The sequence below is a fragment of the Coptis chinensis genome, chromosome 7, assembly GCF_015680905.1.
Source record: "Coptis chinensis isolate HL-2020 chromosome 7, ASM1568090v1, whole genome shotgun sequence".
Classification (NCBI taxonomy): domain Eukaryota; kingdom Viridiplantae; phylum Streptophyta; class Magnoliopsida; order Ranunculales; family Ranunculaceae; genus Coptis; species Coptis chinensis.
Window position 1 is genome coordinate 5,107,860 of NC_141462.1, and position 23,523 is coordinate 5,131,382.

Here is a 23,523-nt window from a genome sequence, read left to right on the forward strand (position 1 = left end):
ACAATTTCAACTCTCCAATTTTGTCTCCGCATTTGCTTTGGTTTCTCCTTACTCATCACTTCTGAGTAGATTAAAGCGATCGTTCTCTCCCATGCAAGATCTCCTACTTCACTAACCTCTTCAGATCAAGTAAACATCAACTTATTTCCTACAAACATTTCATCAAACAAATTCCACTCAATCTACTGATCTCTTATCAATCATCAAGTACTAATAACGCCCTTGTTCAAAGTCCCTAAAATGTCTCATTGGCTTATAAATATCATCATGAAGATGTATGTGGTAAAGAATATTTTCACATAAGAATTAAATACCAGTGGCTCTCTTCAATGGCGAAAGAAACGAAATTAAAATCAGTGTTTTCGTTGGCTTCTTCGTTAGAGCGAACTCAACAAAGAAAAAGAATATAAGGTGGTTATTTATTGAGAAGGGCAAAAAAGGAAACAGATAAGTGTGGAGATAAAAATTAAACCGAGATTTGCTTCCATTATAAAAAGCAGGGAGGTTAATTGGTTGGACGTGAATAATAGAAAGGTTTTATTGGTACGTCCATAAGAGCATTTGCAATGCAGGTGATAGTTTTCCCCCTCTCTATCACCGCCACCTCATCACTTTTCACCCCCCTTTTCACCAACCCGGTGAAAAACAAGGTGAAGTTGTGCAATGCAGAGGTGATAAAAAATATTTCGGACGGGATGTTGGATTCCGTCACGGAGGTTTTGATCTGAGGCGAATGTAACATCCCGTCCTGATATTTTATAACGAGGCGGGATGTAACATCCCGTCCGATGGCTCAAATATCAACAGACGAAACAAAGGCTCCATTTTCACTTCATTTCCAGCCAAAATTCCGATTTGTAGCCTCCATTAACAACCTTTTAACACAAATTTCCATTCATAATGATTTCTCCACCCCCCAACCCATCCCCACCAACCTCACCACATGAAGAGCATTCCCGATGGTTTGAAAATGTTAAAATTTCCAAAAAAAAAAGGGCAAAAAGGATCGTCGTCGAGAACGCGTAATGTGGGCGAGGAGGACGAAATTGAACTTGGGTTTAATTTTCCACTGCGTTGTGAAATCGAGGAACACCCACCATTAGCGTCAACATCGGTCCAACACGTAGCAAATCGAGTGGCGGAATCTCAAGTAAGTTTTTGATTTTTTTTTATGTTAATTATTATTATTTATGTTAGTTTATATCAAGTTTGTTGTTGTGTAATTAGTTTGAATTTGTCGTATTATTTTTAAAAAAAATAGTTGTAATTATATCGTATTGCGTGTTTGTTGAATGTAGGAAGTACACTTATGGAAAGTGTGTTGTGCACTTTCAAATGTTGTGTCGTGGTGGCGTTGTATGAAATCAAAAACGGATCCTAATTTTGTCACGATTACCGATATTATATCCGCCACACCATTTGGGGAGTTTTTGAATTCTAATTTGGGACAAAATGATCGGCGTTGTTGTTTGGGATAGTTGGCGGTGGTGGCAAACTACCCACACATTCCATTTCCCATGGGGTGAGCTTGGGATTACCCCTTTGATTTCACAATGCTCACGGGTATCCCAATTGGTTATGGAGATGCCGCCTTTTGATGAAACTTTAGAGGTTTTACTACGGGCGATGAGTTTCTTTGAAGGTTTTGATTTGGTTGAAGATGATGAGCAAGACGAGTTTTTGAGATTATCGGCTGAGCAGTTTAAGGGAGGAGCTATAAATATGAGTTGGTTTACTTCGAGATATTTGAATAGACTTAAGGAGAAGCCGAAAGACTATCATATTGGTGAGGAGTCGATCCACGAGTATGTACGTGCCTTCCTCTTCTACTTTGTTGGTGCGGTATTATTTGGATATGCTGATAGTTATTTACGTATCGGGTGGATGGCCGCTGTCTCAGACGTAGAGAGGATGTGGGATTATGACTGGGGTCAATCCATCTTGGCATACCTTTACCGCTGGCTAGACCTCGCAGTTGAGACGAAAGCCGCTAAAGGCAATTTGTGCGGCTTTGTTTGGATTATACCGGTAAGTCTTATTTATTAAGTTATTGTTTCATTTCATTTATTTATCTAATTATTAATGTTGACATGTTTATATATATATTGATATTGTATTTTATCTATTGATGACAGTATTGGTGGTACGAGCATTTTCGTGTGATGCATCCTGTGTTGAAGAGGTTGGAAGAGGATGAGACTCATGACCTGATTCCACGTATTCAAGCATGGGGGCTTCATCGTGGCGAGGGGGGTATGGGGACCTATCGCGATAATATTCATAACACTCGTCCGCCAGATTGAGCTTTTAGGAGCTAGTCGAATTGAGTGGCAACCCCGGGGCGAAGTCCTTCATCTTTCGGACCCACTTTATGCGGATATTCCGGATGTTCGAGAGAACACCGAAAACCGTGACTATCATATATGTGTCATAGAGCAAGGTTTCTTTCTCAGCGAATGATACTTATAGGGTCAGTCACTGCATGGTACCTTGGGGACAGATGTTGGCGGCAAGTATCTGGAGAGATTGTTATACCTTACCCACCACCTATAGATATGACAGCCTCTGATATTCTTCCTGCTGTTCTTTCACACTATAGAGCAAACCCAAATGAGTGGCCAGACGCATCAGCTTTCAGTTTTACGGGCGACTATGACTTATATTGGAAGAGGGTTGGTCGAGGTCTCTTGCTAGGTGCGTTATACCGGGGCACCAATTTTGAAGGGGTTATACGGAGCATTGAGGCCCGACATTCATTTCCCGGAGGAGTGGAGTTACCCACGATCACGACCCGTGGTGTTTCATGATATTCGATGCATAAAAGAACTCCACGGATATTTGATGATGATGACCTTTGGCATTGGAGCATGATTACTTCTCGGGGGCAAGATATGAGAATACCTATTCCACCAATAGATGCCGCAGTTGGTAGCAGATTTGTCGATCTGATTCGGCGATTAGCCGAGGTTAGTATGATTTGAATTTATTTATGATTTGTTATTATTAGTATTCACTATAACCCCTAACTTGCATTTGTTTTGTTAAACAGGATGAAGTAAGGTCGAGCTCCTTAACTTCTGCTCTCGGTTATGCCATCGTGAGTCCTTCATGGAGTCCTCTCGTCGCAGTTTTGAGTACTTACAAGAAGAACGTGTCGAACTTTGCGGCTTGAGGCGTGTGCAAGAGTTGGAGAATGCTTGGAAGTGGAGTACCTCAAGCTCAAGCTCAACCGAGAGGTGACAACGACGTGGGGGAGAGCTCTTCGACCGAGCCTTCTCGTAAGGAGGAGGAGGTCTCGATGGATATTTTTTTTGTAGTTTGTAATAACCGTATAGCATTACTTGTCTTATGGCGTTTGGGATTGTTGTTTGTAATGAATTTTTGATTAGCGTGTTTTTCTTTGATGAGTTTTGGATATGAATATGTCATTAAACAAAGGAGGTTATGTCCAATTTTTTAGAAATTATAAGTTAGTTTTTTACCGAGTTTACGTGTTTAGACTTGGGTGTTGTTCATGATTGTTGTTTGTCTTATTTATTATTTTCAAAGTATATTAGCAGGTTTTTGATATGAATATGTCAATAAAACAAATGAGGTTATGGCCAAAAAAAATTAAAAATTTATAAGTTCGTATGTTTCCAAAAATGGAACATTCGTTTCGCTCGTTTCACATTCGTTTCACTCGTTTCACATTTGTTTCACTCATTTCCTGTCTTTGTTGAAACAGAAAATTTTTAGTTTGGAATATCACTCATTTTTGCAGGTGGTTTGGTTCTGACAGGTTCTGACAGGAATAGTGTATGGGGATACCGAGACGGAATGTAACATCCCGTCTGGTTTTTATAGACCGAGACGGAATGTAACATCCCGTCTGGTTTTTAAGCCCTCCTCCCTGCACATTTTACTATTCCAAACAATGCAATTATGGATGGGGATGGTGGCCCATTTGGAATTATTGAGGGTACATTTGGATAGACATTTGGATACAATGTGTTGTTACTTGGAGAGTGAACAAAAATCTAATAAAATGTGTTGTCAATTGGTAAGTGGAGCAAAATCGAAGTATCACATGTGACCTTATCATATGTGACCTTACCTTTCATATTTCGTTTTACTCTTCTTTCTTTTAGATCAAACAAACAACACAGCCATCTTCTTCCCCACAACCAAGCTAAAAATAGGAAAAATGTCTAGAGAAGAAAGAATTGCATATAACCAAAGGTTATGGGGAGGATCTAGTAGTAATAGTTCGTCTTACGGTTTTCACCGTCGCTCTTACGGTACTTCACGAAGATGACTACATGGAAAGAGTAAGAGATGAGCATAATGATATGATGAGGCCCGAGGAGGAGGAGGAGGTTGCAGTTATTATCCATTTCTTTGGGGCATTAATGACTCAAGCAGCCATTGAAATTGAAGATGTGGATCTGGACAAACGCGGTGGATCTGTGTGAAGGGCGAGAGTACACGTTTAGAGATGGTGGTGATTTGATAAACAAAAGATAATGAGGGATTACTTCACAACACCTTGTAGGTGGCCTCCTCATAAGTTTAGACGAAGGTACAGGGATGACAAGAGAGCTTTTATGTATATGTTGCATACTGTTGCATCATTCGACGATTACTTTAAAGACAAGGTGGATGGATTGGGTTGGCAAACAATTTACGGGTTACAAAAGGGACTAGCTGCGGTTGCACAATTAGCAACCGGTTGTTCTTCGATTCAACGGATGAGTATTTACAAATTGGAGATTCCACAGCAAATGTATCTATGAAGCGTTGGTGCAAGGCAATTATCCGCGGCGTTTGAGGAAGACTACTTGAGACGACCAAGTGAAGCGGAACCTTTGCTAGGATATTAGCTGAAAATCACGGCAAGGGGTTTTCGAGAATGCTTGGATCAATCGACCGTATGCAATCGGGTGTGGAAGAATTGCCCAAGTGGATGGGCTGGAACACATGTAGGGTACAAGAAGGAACCAACTTTGATACTTGAAGCCGTTCTTGGACAAACATTGTTGGATCCGGCATTGCTTCTTCGGCCTACCGGGTTAGCATAATGACATTAACGTGCTTCATCGTTCTCATGTTTTGAATCATTAGAGCAAGGTGAGGCTCCCGCTGTTGCATTTAATGTGAATGGTAATGACTATGATATGGGATATTATTTTGCTGATGGTATTTACCCAAAATGGGGCACATTTGTTCAAGCCATTCGTTATCCAAGAAATAAGCATGAAAAGATCTTTACTCAACGTCAAGGAGCTGTAAGAAAGGATGTTGAAAGGACGTTTGGAGTTTTGCAGGCACGATGGCATATTGTTAAGGCTTCTGCGCGTTGTCATAGTATTGTTGTTCTTGGAGATATAATGAAGGCATGCATTATAATGCATAATATGATTGTTGAGAATGAGCGTGAAAGTGGAGTTTGGAATTGGAAAGGTCGGAGGAAAGAAACAATACCGCGCTCTTCTCGGAAGATGATGGTTTTCATTTTGTCTATCGATGATTGAAGCAAGAAATAAGATCGAAATGAAGTTACACATACTAATCTTCAAAAGGACTTAGTTGAACATGTTTTTAATTGGGTGGCATTGAAGAAACAAAGGATCCGTACCAATTTATTATCCAAATTGGTCGGATCCGGATATGAGGGAGAAGGAGGCTTAAAATTAAAATGGAAATGAAAATGTATTTCCTATGTATTTCCTAACGTGAACTATTAAGTTCCAACGTATTTCCTATGTATTTCATATGTAGTTCCAACGTATTTAATCAGTTGTATTTTAATGAACTATATTACAATGTATTTTAATTTTATTGGTAATTGTATTTCTATGAAAATAATTATATTGGATGAGAACATACATAGTGCATTAATTAAAAAAAAAAACAGTTAGATAAAAATACATAGTTCATTAATTAAAAATACAATGAAATTAAAATACATAGTGCATTAATTAAAAAGACAGTGAAATTAAAATACATAGTGCATTAATTAAAATACATAGTGCTTTAATTAAAATAAAATACTAGATAATTAAAATACATAAGCTTAGTTAGAGCTAGAACCACCTCTAGCCCTTCCCCATTCAGCACGTATTTCAGCTTGTTGTTGCTTTCGATTATAAAAGCGGTATCGGGATGGAGGACACTTTATATCGGTCGCTAAAATCTTAGCTTCATATTGCATCTTTTGAAGCCGATTTTTTTCCAATTGAACCTGATTTTTTTCTGCTTGAATCCGATTTTTTTCTTCTCTTGCCATCACAGTTCTTTGACCATATGCAAGTTCCCTTTCCCTAAGTTCTAAGCATTTTTGTGTTTCATTTGCATCCTGTGAAAATGTATCCTCTAAACGTAAAAGTAACCCTCCAACATACCAATTGATTTTTCTTGGTTCCTTTTGGACTTGGCTTTCTTCGATCCAAGAGGGCGGCTCCATTTCTTTTGGGCGCTCTATTTCTTGAGAACCCTCCAATTCAACTCCACCAACACTTGGTGAATTAGAAGTTGAATCTTCACCATCATTTTTAAAGACCTTTTCCCTTTGTGGGGGCTTGACCTTGCCTCAAAAATGTTACTCCACTTTGGATTATCCTTGAGTATAACGTAACAATGATCAAGTGAAAAAGCCGATTTTTCTTGTAGTTGATACGTCATCCTTGCCTCGGACAACTAAAAAAAAATGGTGGTAATTAGACTAAAATAATCACTAGGACTAAGATAATTAAACTGCAATAATAATTAGACTAAGATAATAATTAGACTAAGACTAAAATGGAAATAATAAATACATTAAGATAATTAGGCGAAGACGGAAATAATTAGACTAAGACTAAGATAATCAATAAATTCCAAATTGACAACGTTGTAATTACCCGGCTTTGTATTGTTGTACCACTTGCATGTCGAGCCTCCACGCATTCACAATTGCAACAAATTTGTTCATCATTTTTGAAATATATTTCCACCTTCCGCTAATTGAATCGGAGACCTATCCGACCCGTGCTTGATTGAACTTCGTTTGTTACACGATTCCAAAATCCTTTTGCATTTTGGAAAACACCAACAATAGAGTCTTCACTAATTTTTATCCAAGCAAGACATAGAGCTTGATCATCGGACATGCTAAAGTGAGCTCTCGCTTTTGCTTGAGTGCTACCACTTGCTTGAGATGCTTGAGTTGATGCCATTTGATATTTAGTTTTTTTAAGAACTGATTTTAAAGAAGAAGAAATATGATATATGATTGTTGGAAGTGTGAGTTGAAATGAAACAAATGTTGTATATATACCAAAGTTTTTTATTTTGACCGTTTTTTTACCGTTATGACTTTTTGACCGTTGGTACACTAGCCGTTAGGACTCCGGACGGGATGTTGGATTCCGTCTGGTGAGTTTTGTAATCCAGACGGAATCCAACATCCCATCCGAAGTTAACAAGTCAGTGATAAACTCGGTGGAAGGTTTCACCTTGTTTTGAACTCGAGAAAACTATCACCGAGTTTATCACCCAGCATTGCACAGCACTTTTGGAGGAAAGTAGGTGATAGTTATCACTTCCCCCCCTCTATCACCTGCATTGCAAATGCTCTAAGCAGAGGGTTTACATGTAACTGAAAGTCTGAACCGAAATGGCAGGGCTGAGGCCCATTTCGAAAATAAGGGTACCCTCTTTTTGGGAGGGGTGGGGGTAGGGGTGTCAGGAAGACCCGAGGCTTCAAGATACAGAAAAACGACTAAGAACTTTTTGAGAAACATACTGATCAAATTCCTCGAGCATGAAGCTTGTAAATCATACAAATTTCAAACAGTTCATTGGAATTTAAAGTTTAATTAATCATCTCTTAAATTGATGTCGTTTATTTATTAATTAATCTTGGATTTGCAAAACTTTTTTGTTATTGATGATTGATGATGCAAAAAATAAGATTGAGTTTATATCAAGAACAAAGAAAGAAGAAAGGGAAGAATGGCACGACCGTCGGGCATCACTAGTTGGTGTTAGTCATTGATTGTTGGATGGCTGTGGCTCGAGAGAGGATAACACAAACTTAGAAATTTCATGTTGTTATTTTAAGAATTTTAGCGATGGCAGTTGAACCAGGTTAATAAGTAGGGCTGGTAATCGAGCTACCCGAGTCAAATTTTGCTCTACTCGAGCTCGACTCGCACATGGAGAAGCTCAACTCGAACTCGCATCCGAGCTTAATATTTAAGCTCAAGCTCGACTCGTCTAGTTATACTAATAGCCCGAGCTCGACTCGACTCATTTTACACTTCGAGATCGAGCTTAGGTTCGAACTTGAGTTCAGTTATGCTCCTTTGAACTCGAACTCGAGCTCAAACTAAAAAAATATATATAAAAAAAATTAAAACTAGTATAAATTGTAAATTATAGTTAGGTATAAAATATAAAATTACGTATAAATTATAAATTATATATTACGTATGGGCTTATAAAACGAGTAGCTCGCGAGCTACTTGAACTTGAATTTCTCACTATCTAGAATGAGCTTTAAATTAAGCTCAAGCTCGACTCATACTTTTGTGCCGGACGAGTTTGAGTCGAGACTTCGACGAGCCGAGCTCGAGTTACTCACGAACAGCTCGACTTGATCACCAGCCCTATTAATAGGAGGTAAATTTTGTTGCAAACGGGTTAGGACGCTAGCAATTAAATCACACTTGCGTTGATTCCTTATCACATACACTTGGAAAAACACTGCATTATTGCCTGGTGATCATTATCGCGCGACTACAATGAAACTCCAAATTCAGGCCAATTCAAGATTTGTTATAAATTGCTGAACTATTGAAGATGCTCTTAGTCGTTTTCATTTTTTTTTCCCATTATAAATTATATATTTTACACTGCAATGTTCAAAATAAAGGAGAAAAGGAATGGGGATTTCAAAAGGTGACTGTTCAGAAATAGATCAGTCTTGCGCATGAGCCATCGGAAATGATGATTATAAATACACGTACTATTTACTGTATGTAGTTGGAGAACCATCACAGATTCAACAATGCAATGAGCCTGAAATGTATCTCCTCAACTCTCCTTGACTGAATACTGATTCAATTATTTTAAAATGAAATTTACAAGTTCATTGCAAAATAGAAATTTTCTTCTGCAGGCACAGGAAAATAACGTCCAAATCCTAATCTTACGGATCATTCCTCCCCATCACAATTTATTTACCCGAGTGACAGAAGCAAAGCATCAATAAAGTCAATGCATTAACTTCTTTATCAGTTTCTGGCTCCCACAGTCCCACGGATTAGTTTACCAGTCCTACCAAAGTTCTAAGTGTAATAATATTCCAGGTATCATAAAACCCGGCATGACACAAATTGTTACTAAAAAACTGATCGCAAGCAAAGTTTACATATAACCAAACTAAAACGGTAGAAAAAGTGTATATACCTGCAACATCATTGGTTGAGTGCTTGGTCCTTCTCTCATTGGCCAGTATACAATCTCTCGCATCTTGCACCAGGAAGGTCCTACATTGGGAGAACTACACAGCTTCAATATAAATTAGAACAGAAAACAGTACCATTGTCAGTGAGTCACACCAAAATCCTGACAGCAGACTCAATAGCAAGCAACTCCTCCGCCCAAACCTTCTTATAAACACCGCCAATCAGCAATTGACCTTTGACGGGGTTTAGTAACAAGTCTGGGTCATCTGCTTGACCATCCTCAACTGCATTCCTCTCCTCAATAGCATTTGTTTTCTCTAACAGTCCGACATCATATGTCATTCCACTACAGGTATTCCATTCCCAGGACTCCTTGCCTCCAGGTAATTTTTGAACCTCAGGCAGGATGACGACCCTATCAAGGACAGGAAGAACACCTGTAGAACCCAGAGCACAAGGCAACATACCGATTGGGCATGGGTTCCAGGCCTTAGCTACTTTCCACCTGCCTTCGCTGTTTATATCAGCGCTGCTTGCCACCATACTGGCTGCTTTACCCTTGTTCCGACGCTGTTTAAAAAACTCCAGCATTTCTGCGGCCTGACGGATGGATGAGTTTTGTTGGTTGATAAAGTGTGCAGTATCAACAAGACAGAGCTTTTTGCTCAGCACTATCCAAGTTTGGTAAGCTTAATGAAGGTAGTTTCTTGAGTCTCTCAACCATAGAGCTACTTCCAATTATCTGTGCAAGAAGCATAGCAGATCTTGCAAGCTGTCTATTGCCAGGAGAATATAATAAACATTTTTTCAAGATTTCTGCTAGTGTTACTTTTGGCACAACATTCATATCCACTGAAGAATTGTGGATTTCATTCCCATGTACTATCGAACTGGCATGCTGCTTTACTCTTTTATAATCTTCTATTAGCCAAAGAACCAGAGATGAGAGTTGTTCTATCTGAAGATCTTCAGCCTTGGATTGTGAGCATGAGAGAGATTCCTTGTCTGTGGAAGATTCACAAAGAAAAACAATGGAAAAACACCATTAGAGCGATCTGATAAAGTTCTATAACACTTCACAATAGTGTCAGTATGACACTGATGATGGATCTTGAACTCATTTTTTCTTTTGTTAGAATGTGGAAATAATAGCTAAAGATTACCAATTTCATATTTCATGGTATACCGCCTCTCCAGTGTTTGAAAAACTGCCTGAAGCATGATTAAGATCAAGTCCGGTTCTCTACTTGACAATCTGGTTATCACAAGTTTAAATAGATTAGTTAACCCTGTTTGGGTTCTCGAATCTCTAGATATTTGCTCCACTCCAGAATCATGGAGAGGTTCTACCACATTTGAGGAGTCAAATGCCTTCACGAGGAGGTCCAGCAGCACCGCAACTACCTCCGAAGGGGAAGAAGTATATAACTGAAAAAGTTTCCGAAGAATTCTTGTAATATGTTTCTTAGGACCTGAGATTAGATCACATTGGATTCATCAGCACAAACACACACAAAAGAATGGATAAATGTAAGGATTTACCAAAGCTTGACGAGATCAATTACCTTGAGATTGAGAACCATGAAGCTTTTTGACCGTATGGGAGAAAAGGTTAAAACGTGCAAGAATCACACTGGACTGTTTGCTACCTGGAAATGATAAATATAAGTAAGATTCTAATCCACCAAAGATGGGAATTTTATCTTATGTGACCGTATCCACATAAAAGAACACTGACGCAGTATATGGCTTGTGAACTACCAAAAAATCAAAATGCTCTCTATGAAATATTAACTCAATACTCAATAGACAATCCCTGGCATAATCAAAACGAGTATTTTTCTAACATTCCCCAAGAGACAATAATGGAGAAACGGATAAAGGGATGAACTGGATTAGGCAAAAAGTAGAATACACAACAGTAAAAAACATTAGCCCAGAAAAACCTTTCAGTACTGGCCATAAAAAACCCTGATAACTGTAAGAATAAACAAGGACATGCAAAAACTCATGCAGTATGAAAAGGAAAATCTTTCATTTCACGAATAGATATTGCTTCTCTTTTATCTTAACTTTTTTTATCTGTATGGATTGCATATTAATCAAGCACCACATATGTACATATGCATAAGGAAATTGAGAGGCAAACAGATAATATCGGTAAATAAAGCAGCAATTGAATAAGAAAATTTGAGACTTACGTTTTCTCTTTATTGGCAGTGAACCAAGTTGTGAAGATTCATTTGTATTTAAGTAAAAAGCTAGCTCGTGAAGTTTAGATTTAACTTTCTTTCTAACAAAGTCTATAGTATCCCTTTGGGACAGAATTGCATTCTTTTGACGCTCCCAATAATAAGATTTTACCCACTCAAGCGCCTGACATTGACAAAAGGAAAGCTCAATCACGAAATAGACAAACTTTGAAGAATTTCAAAGCGTAAAAGCACATATAAGGGGAGGTACCAGTTTTAAATGATGACCAATCAAATATACTGGTATCGACCATCTGAATGTAGAAACAATTCACACTTTTACGATGGATCAGAAACAAAATACTACCTTCACAGAAGCTAGCTGAACTAGCCGAAGAGAAGGGAGATCTCGATGAGAAGCCTCTACAAATACAAGAAACAAATCAACAGAACATAATTAGAACAGCAGGAACAAAAAGCACAACCCCAATATATAAACATATTAAGTGATAAAAGATAGAGAAATGTTCTCACCGTGACGAAGATCAACCAGCATACGTGGTAAACCAATTTCTAAAGCTTTATCAGCAATCGAACCCTCCGTTTCGTAGCGGCCCTTGTGAGCAACACCATTTACAAGCCTTGCACAAATAAAACCAAGCTGAGTAAATATGTCTATTCTCAAGGCATAACATAGTACAACAGAACCTAAAAGATTAAGGTCTTTTTTTATCTTAAGAAATATACTTACGTGGACCATTTCAAATAAGAATGTTTTGCATGTGTCTCTAAGATTTTCAGATACATGAAATCAGTAAATAATTCCCGGACATAAACTTCTTCTTGAAGTATGAGTGAAGACATCAGGTAAGGAAGTAAGTGATTAAGGCTTGTAGTATATTCTTTTTCCTAATTACAAATTTGTGGTGTGCGTGTGTGTGTGTTTGGGGGGGAGGGGGTTGCGCCATGACTTATCTGTTCCCAAAGCGAAGCTGTTATTTATAGATGAAAGGATATAAATCCAGGCAAGGCAACCCTACACCTCAAACAATACTAAGCATATCCAACTAAAAGATGACAAATAATCAAATTGCCACTCAAGCCTGAATTGAGGACCCAAATATTTTTTATACAAATTTCAATTGCTTCGACTCAACTATGATTGAACTCGAGTCCTTCCTTTCTTCAACGGGTGTACAAATATTTGTCCTCAAAATTAGCAAAAAAAAAAATCTTAAAATAGCAGTTAAACGTATATACTCCCATTCGATCGCCCACACAACTTCTAGCTAGTATACAACCTCTAGCAACAAGTGAGCTGCAAACTTGCAATCAAACTAAAAGTACATTTTTTTGCAAACCCACATTACTAATTATTTAAAAAATTTACGCATTCACCTCATTATCGCCATAGAATGTAGCATAGCCAGAATTACTTCTGACTCCATAGCATCACTGTTCAAGTCCTCTCTATATAACAGCAAATACAAAATTTCAAATATAAAAAATTTAACTCAGTAAAATATAAATAAAATTAATCAAAAGGAAATATAGTACCTAAAAAAAGGATCTTTCTGCTGAACTTCAATGATAGCAGCTGTAACTTCAATAATAGTAGGAAGACATCCTCTTATTCTCCAAGTTGATATCTGTAATTTCAAAACAGAAAAAATAAGATGGGTTTTTTATATTAATGGTAAAGTAAAAGAAAAAAGTGTTAGTTGGTGTTCTTACTCTTGTTAAAGCTGTAGAAATGGAATCTGGGCAAGTAGAGAAGAGAGATTCTCTTACGAAATTCCACTCTTCCCAACTTATCCATGGAACAAGCTTGTAACACACTTGTTCTTCTTCTTCTTCTTCATTGTTTGACTCCATTCTTTCTCACTTTTTAGCTTAAGCCTCAAAACCCCAACAAGGTTTAACGTTTTAATAATTCTGAAAAAACTTAATGGGCCTTAACCAAAAGCCCATTAAGAGTTCCGATCCATTATTTGATGGGCCCGATATTTCAACCGACCCACCCAAAGTCCCAAACCACCGTTCTCTTGAGACGATAAAACAGACAACAAAAAATGAATCTCACACTTCATTCTTTACGTTTAAGCAAAAGAAAATACATCCCAACACATAAAGACTACTAAGAGGAAGTCCAATGGATTGTTAAATTAGGCTGCCTAAATGTCACATACGCTTTTTAGCTTGCCTAATTAAATTTGGCTCCCCAAAATCATTGCTTTTTTTGTTTTGAAGTGCTAAATAATACCGTCCGTCCATTATTTTGTAACTTACATTGAAATTTTTTTGGACGGATGGCACAGTTTTTGCCGTCCATCAAAATTTAATACACGGACAACAGAAACTATGATGTCCGTTTTCCAAACTTATTATAGTAGCTGTTAGCGAAAGTCTTAATTTTGGCTTGGTTTTTTACTCCTTCCAAATTAATTTAAGACCCTTTTAGCAGTTCCATTGGAATGACATTTTTGTAATTCCATATAGCCCCATTGGATTTGCTCTATGTCTGCCAAATTATAGTTTGTCCTTTCATTTCATTATGGATCCCATACTCCAAATAGTGTAGGCGTGTAGCACCACCCCATAACGAGCTATCGTATTGTTGGGTGTTTGATGTCAATAATAAGTACATACTTGAAAGCCAAATTTTGTAGCAGTCACGTAATGCTTTTATGCAAAGAAGGTGTCCTTTTTGCCTTTCCTAACAACACCTGAAAGTGGAAACTATAAAAACTATAAAATCTTCAGTAACACACTACATGTGAACATTGCTTCTCCCCAACTTGAATTTTGGTTTTGGATTCTGTTCCTTGCAAGGTAATACTAACCATCATTTTCTCTCTTCCCCTGCACTCAACTTCATCTCTCATTCTATTACATATAACACAATAGAATCATATACATACAGAACAAAGTAACAGAAAACAGCCTCAATCAGATAAACAACACATAGGAAGACAACATAGAAAGGAGAAATGGAGGTTAAGGAGGAGAGTGATGAAACTAGCCAGAACGATCAACAGTGGCAACCCCTCTTAAAATATAGACAGATAGCAGATGCAGAACAGCAGACCCCATTACAGAAAGCCATAAGTCAGACGTTTCAGAGCACAGCACATTTGGCAAATCTTCTACCCACAGGAAGTGTGCTTGCATTCCAACTTCTATCGCCAATCTTCTCCAACCAAGGTCAGTGTGACACAATTAGTCGATCCATGACAGCTGTTCTTGTAGCCCTATGTGGCATATCGTGCTTTATTTTGTGCTTCACGGACAGTTTCAGAGACGGGAATGGTAAAGTCTGTTATGGACTCGCAACAATTCGAGGACTTTGGGTGATTGATGGGTCTGCTACCATTTCACCTGAGCTAGCAGAAGGATTCCAGTTGAAGTTCATTGACTTCTTACATGCCTTTTTGTCTATACTGGTTTTCGCAGCAGTCGCCTTGTTTGACCAGAACGTCGTGACATGCTTCTATCCTGCACCATCTGAAGAGATGAAGGAGCTTCTCACCTCATTGCCAGTAGGGATTGGAGTCATCTGCAGTATGCTCTTTATAGTATTCCCAACAAAGCGCCATGGAATCGGCTTTCCACTTTCTGCTCTGTAACCAATTCTTTCTTCTCCTTCACTGAACTTGATTGATTCATTTATAGCAAAAGGTTCCATTAGGGAAGCATACTACATAATAATACAAAATTTTCATTTTACATACAGTTCGCTTCCTCTTCTTTCACAAACTATCCAGATGTAATCGATTCACCTGGAGACAAAGAGCTTTTACAAAATTAAAACAGAAGTCGGAAAAACAAAAAGGGATATACTGATATTTTAAATATATGTACTTGATGAACATTTACCTTCTTCGCAAAACCACCTTGTGCGGTAAACAATCCATCAGTTACTGTCAATCTCAGAAAGATAGTGACCAGTAATAAATCCACCAGAAAGCTATTCTTCTCTCCTTGCTGTTAGAAGCCAGAATTTACCAGAATTACATTCTAGTGTATTCTATCTTCAATTATATCTGCAAATAAAATCTGAAAGTGGAGTGAAAGAGACAAGGCCCCTCTATATAAGACCCTCGAGTCCTCGACCCGTAGAAAATATAGTAACAAGGACCCTCCACTTGAATGAGTCTCTCTCATGTCACCACAATGAGAGGCTAGGTAAAAACTAGTTTTGTTGGATGAATTTCTCAGGTGGGCATTGTCATGTTGAACATCACTGCATATGAGAGGGAAGGCAAAAACTAGTTCACACACACACACACCCCCAACCCCCCCCCCCCCCAGCGCACACACACACACTCCCCAACCACCCACCACTTTTGTAATTTGACTGGAAGGGTGGAGTAGGTGGGCCTGATCTGTATGTGTATGGCATCCTTAAAGTGACTAAAGGTACCAAATATTTATGAGATACAGAGATAGTGCATCAGGTTAATATGGGTTGTCATCTGGAAGCCAGACAATAATACTGGCGTAGACCTGTGTTATTCCTAGATCACCGGAATGGTGGAATGACATGAGGTGCAGATATTCTGGCTAGAAGGAAATAGACGTAAATGATAAACACTTACTCTCGAATTAAAAATCATTGCAAGCACACAACTCCCATCCAAAACCGAGATTTAATTGCTACATTTCGAGGTCGCAAATTCACCCATTAGCTCAGTCTGTAGCAAATCAGCAGCATCCCGTGCCTTTTTTCTACACCAGAATCCGCCCACAGCAGCATTCCATGTGTCCTCATCTGGAACACACCCATCAAGCACCATCTCACTAACAATTCGAAATGCTTTGTGCACATCTCCTTTCTTACAAAAGCAAGCCACAAGAGAGCTAAAAGACTTGGCAGAGACAGAAATGCCTCTAGTACGCGTACTCAGGTAAACCTGAAAAGCTCTGTTCAAGTCATTTTCAGAACAAAGTCCTTGGATTACCAAATTGTTAATTTTAACCCAAGATTCAATGTTACGTGATTAGGAGATATCCCACCAAGAACCATCTCATCAAGGAAGTTTGCTGCATCCTGGAACTTAGACAATTCACACAGACCAGTAACGAGCTTTCCATACAAACCCGCATCGGGTTTCAAGTCCTGAAGCTTCATTCTGTCAAGAACCTCCACTACTCCCTGAAGATTCCCTTCTTTACACAGTCCATGAACTAGCGTACTATATGTAATCACGTTGGGTAAATGGCTCTTGCTAATCATCTTTTCAAGGAGGCCTATAGCTTCTGAACACTGCCCGACTTTGCAGAGCCCGGCCCATTAGAGAACTAAATGTGACCACATTGGGTTCTATACCTTTACTACTCATCTCTCCAAAAAGTTTCATGGCTTCATCTAACTTCTTCAAATGCAAAACCCGTGAATCAGAGATGTGTAAGTAACAACTGTTGGTGAACATCCTTTTGTCTCCATCTCTTGAAACAAATCTTTGGCTTCATTAATCTTCCCAAATTTACACATCCCACTAATCAAAGTACCATAAGTATAAGAATCCGCCATACATCCATGATCAGGCATCTCTAAACACCCGAAGAGCAGAATCCATAGTTCCTTCATTCATGCAAAAAGCCTTAATCAAAATATTAATAATCCTAGTACTTCGAGGAATTCCCATTTCTTTCATATACTTGAAAAACTTTTTCGCCATCTTCAACTGGCTTTCATTAACAAGTATGGCAAAAACCGACACATACAATTTCTCAGTAGGTTCAAATTTATATTCCTTCATCATATTAAAAACCCTGAGCACATCATTTGGCTTATGCGCACGACCATATGCTCTAAACATGGACAAAAATATCTCTTCAGTAAAACTACATTTCTCATTTTTCATCCTATCGACAAGCTCCTCGGCTGCTTTAAACTGGTTAGCAGAAGCTAATCTAGATATCATAAGACCAAATGTGTTATGATCATGCTTAAACCCATTTGCATATTCTGCTGTTGCGGAATCGAATATAGTCTTTGCTTTTTCAATGTTTTTTTCAGCTCGTATTAGTTGTTGGACTTGGGATGGTGTGATTTTATTTGACCATTTTATCAGTGTCTTATAACCCATTATTATAATTATATAATAATGCCTTCTTTTCAAGTAATATTGGCTGAGAAATTAGTCATACCTTTGAGTTAGCAATTGAACAATGGAAATTTTGCCCCTTCGTGTCTTTAGTTAGAAATATTAGTAGTGGCTCCATGAAGGAACAGAAAGCTTCAAAAACCCTTGTTCTGATTTCGGAAACTCGAGAAAAGAAACGGAGCAGTTGATTGGCCTGGGCTAAGGCCCATTAACCTCCATTAGAACTGTCATCATCAAATGCCAAACAAAACATTTTTCCTTCCTACTTCATCCCAAGGCCCAAAATATCGAATTCGGTAAATATATCGGGTACCCAAAAACCGATATATATCGATATATCCATTTTTCTGATCAGTCCAAACCAAGGACTAAAATATCACCGATATATCTGATATATTGTTGATATATATCATTTTTTGGGTACACCGACATCGAAATATCCGATATATATATCCATCGAATATATAACCCTTTTTTTCCGATATATATTGGAATTTTCGATATAAAACTTTATATCGCCGATATAACCAATATATGTGATATATATCGTTTGACTTTTTGTCCATTTTTTACTATAAAGATTTTCGATATATATCGGCGAGATATTCGATATATATGTGCACAATGTAATGAGAATATCAGAACAAAGAGTCGTTGGTGGATTAGAGAGTTTGGAATAAAGTGGAAAAAAAAAGGTTTATGCTTTAGCATCTCTTTTAGACTTTTAGTCCATTCTCTTTGTCAGCAAACCCCATTACTTCACAAAAAAAAACATCTCTCCTCAACCTTCACACCAACTCATCAGAGATTCATAAACCAAAATCTAGTACTCAAATGAGTTTTCAATAACCCACGGGAAAAAGATAGCGCATTTTCGTACCCGTGTACTCATTTTCAATTATGTTGTTACTTGTTTTCTACTTAGTTACTCATCTAGCTGCAAAACCAATCTCTTCATTTTCATTAAAGAGGTTTGCTAAAGATGTTAACTTTGATCATGAGATTACTTTATATGGTGATGCACAAATTGTTAATGATGGTACTGCTGTTAATGTTACTCAATCTGAACTTGGGAGTGTTGGGTGAGTTGTTTATAACTTTATATGATACATCTACAAATTTCATTATTCATGCTTGATCTAAGTAAGATTATTTTCTTTCTTCTAGACATTAGACCTACCACATTATAATTCGTTAACAAATAAATAAAAAAAGCCCATGATGAAGTGAGTAAACGAAATAGAAAATGTGTTGGAATAATAGTACTAACGTGTTCTTCATGATCACTGTGTTACTTGATGAGAGATCTCGGTTGAATTTTGAGGATGAACTGATGAAGAAACACTGATTTAGTTTATAGTTCTGACAAAAAAAAACTAAAAGAACAAAAAGTGGACTTGATATGGGACATAAGGCTAAGTCCAATGGTGCGGCAAAACATCAAATTTCACGTAAAATGTGATCCAATGGTACGTTAAAACATCATCCCACCAACGATATTGTTATAAATTTCACTATGTATACAGTTATTTTTAACGATATAGCATATGCTCTGCATGCCAGAATGAGTGGCGGGTACGAAAAAAAATCCAAATAAAGTTGTCGCCACTCTAGATAGCGGTTAGAAATTTGATTTAATTTTGAAATAACTCTACACGCCACTCACTGTGGCGGTTAGAATTCAATTAATATTTACACCCGCCACTCCCAATAGCGGTTAGAATTGAATTCGTTTTTTTAATAAATTAATTTATTCAATTACCATTCTATCCTACAAGTCTACACGCCACTCACTCTGGGTGTTTTTTTTTAAAGGGTAAAATGGGGAGATAATTACCTACATAGCTGTGGGAGTGGCGTATAAAAAAACTTGGTTTTTTTTTTTTTTTTATTTCTTGCCCGCCACTGCTGATGGCGGATAACAAAGGGTCGATATTATTGCGAAAAATCGATATTTTGGGATGCACGCCAGTATCACTAGCGGCTGAAAAAACAAACCATTGGGTCTCATTTCGCTATCCCACTAACGGTATCTACTGTGCTACTGTGGTTTGGTGTTTTGCTACACCAAACCATTGGACTTAGCCTAAGAGAAAAGAACGGATTGGACATAAGATAAGGTCATAGGGTCCCGCTATTGGCATGGGCGGATGGGCCAAATTGCTTTTCCGAATGGTAGGACATGTGTGACCAAAATGCACCTTACAAGTTACAACTAAAAATGTAAATTACCATACATGATTCCAAGGCCTAATATTTTGAAATTGGGCGATATTTCAGACTCTTCAAAAAACGAAATATATTGGAAATATCGATATATCGGAAAAATTATAAAAAATCAGTCAAACATCGGTCAAAGTCAACAAAGTCAAAAGATATATGTCGAATAAGTCGAAAATATGGGTTACATCGTCGAAATAAAGATATATTTCGGTTTTGCTGATATATATCGGGCTAAAAAGGCTTAAATATTCGGCTGCGAAATATTGAATATTTTTTTTGGATGGCTCTAAAAGAGGGGTGCAACAAATATTGAATCTTTCAATTTCGGATTGCTTAAAAAACGAAATATTTCAGCGACATATCGATTTGTCGTCTGAAATTTTCGGCCTTGGATTAGAGCTTCTTCTTTTCTTTTGTTGTGCTTAGCTAGCTACCTAGTGATTAGTGTTGATTGCTTTTACTGTAATAGATTTGATCAGTGTTCTTTATGGGTATTGTTTGTCTTGGTTATCTTCCTACCTTTTGGACAAGTGTTTTGTAGTGGTTTTGATTGAGATTCAATTGAGGTTACAAGGGTTAATCTGGTAGTGAAGATGACATCGGCGATGAAACAGTGATCGAAGAGGTCTAGGCGATTGTTTAGATAAATATATGCCGACTGAGGGCGGGTTGGATTCAGTAGTGATAAATATAGAATCTTTCTCTACCTTTTCTATTTCCAATCCTTTTTGTTATCAGTTTGATGGCGGTGCCTGCCTAAGGTGGTAGTATATGCCCAAAGTTACAGCAGATCAAAACAATTTCTTTCATCGATTGTTAGTATTGGTATTTTGTGCTAAGTTGAGGAGTCTATATTCCAATGTTGCTGGCAATAAACTGTCGTGGTATGGGTACTGACTTGACAATTAAGGTAGTACTAGTATACTACCTCATAAAGGATCATTTTGATGGGGCATATGATAGGATCACAAAGAAAATTTAATTAGTTTCCTACAAAAATTAATGTAGCTATTATGTTATCCATAAATTAAGGTAGCTATTATGTTAAAATAAAAGAAATCTCATAAATTCATAAGAACTAAATTGATCTACATTGAGAAAATGAATAAACCTACATCGAGAAAATGAATGATAAATTGAGAATGTTGGACTTTTATGTTGTTATATGCATAGCTCGATCACTATTGTTTACCTTTCGGTGTATGTCTATCCTTTTTATGGAGTTCAAATTGGATTGGGTTGTACCGTTGTAGTATTTGACTATTTGGAGAGTAGGCACTTTTTTAAATGTATATATGTCTTACATTTTGATTAATTAGTTATATTTGTCTACGTATATCATTTCAACGTGTCGGAAAAACAATTTCTTAGTTACATATTTGCCTAAGAGAAAAATGGTTAGGAAACCGGATATTGGTTGGTCTCTTGGCGTACCGTTGGATAACAACAAGGGGAAGTTCAAATGCAATTACTGCCAACTAGAATCATTACTCAATTCGATTTCAAAGAAAACATAGTTGACCCTTGCATATATCTCAAGATCAGTGGGAGTAAGTTTATATTTTTGGTATGCGGTTCTGTATACTGATGACATATTACTGGCTAGTAGCGACCTTGGTTTATTACATGCTACAAAGGATTATCTCTTTGAGAACTTTGAAATGAAAGATATGGGCGAGGCTTCTTATGTGATAGGAATAGAAATATTCCGTGACAGGTCACTTGGTATTTTGGGATTGTCTCAGAAAGCATATATTGACAAAGTTCTAGAGCGATTTGGCATGATGACATTTTCCTCTAGCCCTGTTCCACTACATAAAGGAGACAAGCTTGATCTTGAGTAGTGTCCATAGAACCCTTTGGAATGTAAAGAAATGGAAAAATATCCTTATGCTTCTCTTGTAGGGAGTTTGATGTATGCACAGGTCTGTACTAGACCTGACATCTGTACTAGACCTGACATTTGTCATGTTGTTGGCATGTTGGGTAGATTTCAGAGTAACCCAGGAATTGCTCATTGGAAAGCTGCAAAGAAAGTGCTGAGATACCTCAAGGGAACAAGAAATTATATGCTCACATTGGAATGCCCCGAGACCCATCACCTATCCCGAGGACGTGGAGATAAATCTCGAGGCGGTCGCTATCCTAATTCTATTGAAATTTCGGCGGAGTTTCATTTGTTTAATCGATGTTTCGTATACGAAAACCTGTCATAAAACCTGGACATCATATAATACCCTTCCAACAACCATATATATGTAAAATCTTAACTTTATACACAACAGTGATGTCCATATACATATCCAAAAATGTTTAAGATTAACTACACTCCAATACATCGGGTATTACATCCAAAATAAGCTAGCTCTCAATATATACAACCAAAAAATGAACTAGACTCTATACAACCCAAAATAAACTTGACTCTGCCCCTCGTCAAGCATAGGGGAAACCATCCAAATCCCCATAACCATCCTCACTAGTGGTAGGGAAAGCCTCCTCCGCATCTGGCTCAGCTGAAATGTTAATGTAGGATGAGCAAACAACTATGCCCAGTAGAAACGCACATAACCAATAAATAGACTACTTATAGCAAAACATTTAAAACATGCAGGTTTTCATAATAATATCCAAATATCGTGACTATATAATACATCACTAACTAGCAGAAATCATTTTGACATGCCTCGTTAATATTCAAAATATAGTTTTCACAAACATCATACAACTATTGTGGCCGCTGCATCCTATTAGAATGGTGAGGGTACGACTGGTACTCAGCCCCAATCACAGGCATATCTCGGTTCAGTACTTTCTAGTGTGAATCATGCACCGTTGTTTTCCTGATTTTACTGGCAGGGAGCTAAAATGCCGTTGTTGTGCTCGTACACACAAAATCCCCAAAACTTTTAGGGCTCAAGTGGGCCCTGTGACCACGACCCCCATACGGGCTGTCACCTAACTTATGGTGGTCAACCGTTCAATGACTGCAGACTGCTCAGGATCCTAACACACATCCAGGAGTGGACTAAACTCTCACTCCTCGCGTCTAAACCTCATCGAGGTAACATGTAACCTCACACAAGCTAAGCACCATACAGCGTGACACGTACAAACATGGTTATCTAGAAAAGTAGAAAAGGAATTCCCGGAGTACATCTAGTGATGCATCCCTTTAAAGGTGGCCCACCATCTCGAAAGGTGTACACCACAGTTGGAATCATAAATAATCATCCTCTCCTGAAATGCGATTCTGCTTCCTTCTTTATAGAATTCACAATTCATTTTCTAAATCCCTTTGATAAGCATAGTAAAAAAATAAACTAAAATAAATAAAAATAAATAAATATATATATATATATATATATATATATATATATATATATATATATATATATATATATATATATATATATATATATATATATATATATTACTTATTTCCAAATACTATAGATACATATTTAGTTTTTCTTTTAAAACTGTTGGTTCTGTATGTGTGAGTTCCTGGATTCCCAACCGTCGATTCAATACAACATATGACTCCCAAACGAGCCAGTCATAGTA

The 23,523-nt window shown here is 37.6% G+C and overlaps 3 protein-coding genes and 1 pseudogene across 4 annotated transcripts; 2 read left to right on the forward strand and 2 right to left on the reverse strand.

The window, feature by feature from the left end:
• Positions 1-9,037: 9,037 nt before the first annotated feature.
• On the reverse strand, positions 9,038-13,534 carry LOC147485454 (uncharacterized). The gene is given in 10 exon segments (XM_086573237.1): positions 9,038-10,082; positions 10,084-10,436; positions 10,595-10,903; positions 10,997-11,080; positions 11,633-11,807; positions 11,991-12,046; positions 12,158-12,264; positions 13,022-13,093; positions 13,181-13,272; positions 13,358-13,534. Coding segments are annotated over 10 exon segments (1,893 nt in total). The 5' UTR covers positions 13,499-13,534; the 3' UTR covers positions 9,038-9,578.
• Positions 13,535-14,307: 773 nt separating this feature from the next.
• On the forward strand, positions 14,308-15,353 carry LOC147485455 (protein DMP4-like). Its single transcript, XM_086573007.1, has one exon. It carries the CDS (start codon positions 14,614-14,616, stop codon positions 15,247-15,249), a length of 636 nt encoding a protein of 211 aa, XP_086429133.1. The 5' UTR covers positions 14,308-14,613; the 3' UTR covers positions 15,250-15,353.
• On the reverse strand, positions 14,487-17,962 carry LOC147485456 (pentatricopeptide repeat-containing protein At5g46100 pseudogene; annotated as a pseudogene). Its single transcript, XR_015202381.1, has 3 exons — positions 16,222-17,962; positions 15,500-15,666; positions 14,487-15,402 (listed from the first exon to the last, which is right to left on the reverse strand). The product of XR_015202381.1 is annotated as a pentatricopeptide repeat-containing protein At5g46100 pseudogene (transcript).
• Positions 17,963-21,830: 3,868 nt separating this feature from the next.
• Positions 21,831-22,172, forward strand: LOC147485457 (secreted RxLR effector protein 161-like). The gene has a single exon (XM_086573525.1). The coding sequence runs from the start codon at positions 21,831-21,833 to the stop codon at positions 22,170-22,172; it is 342 nt and encodes a 113-aa protein (XP_086429651.1).
• Positions 22,173-23,523: the final 1,351 nt, after the last annotated feature.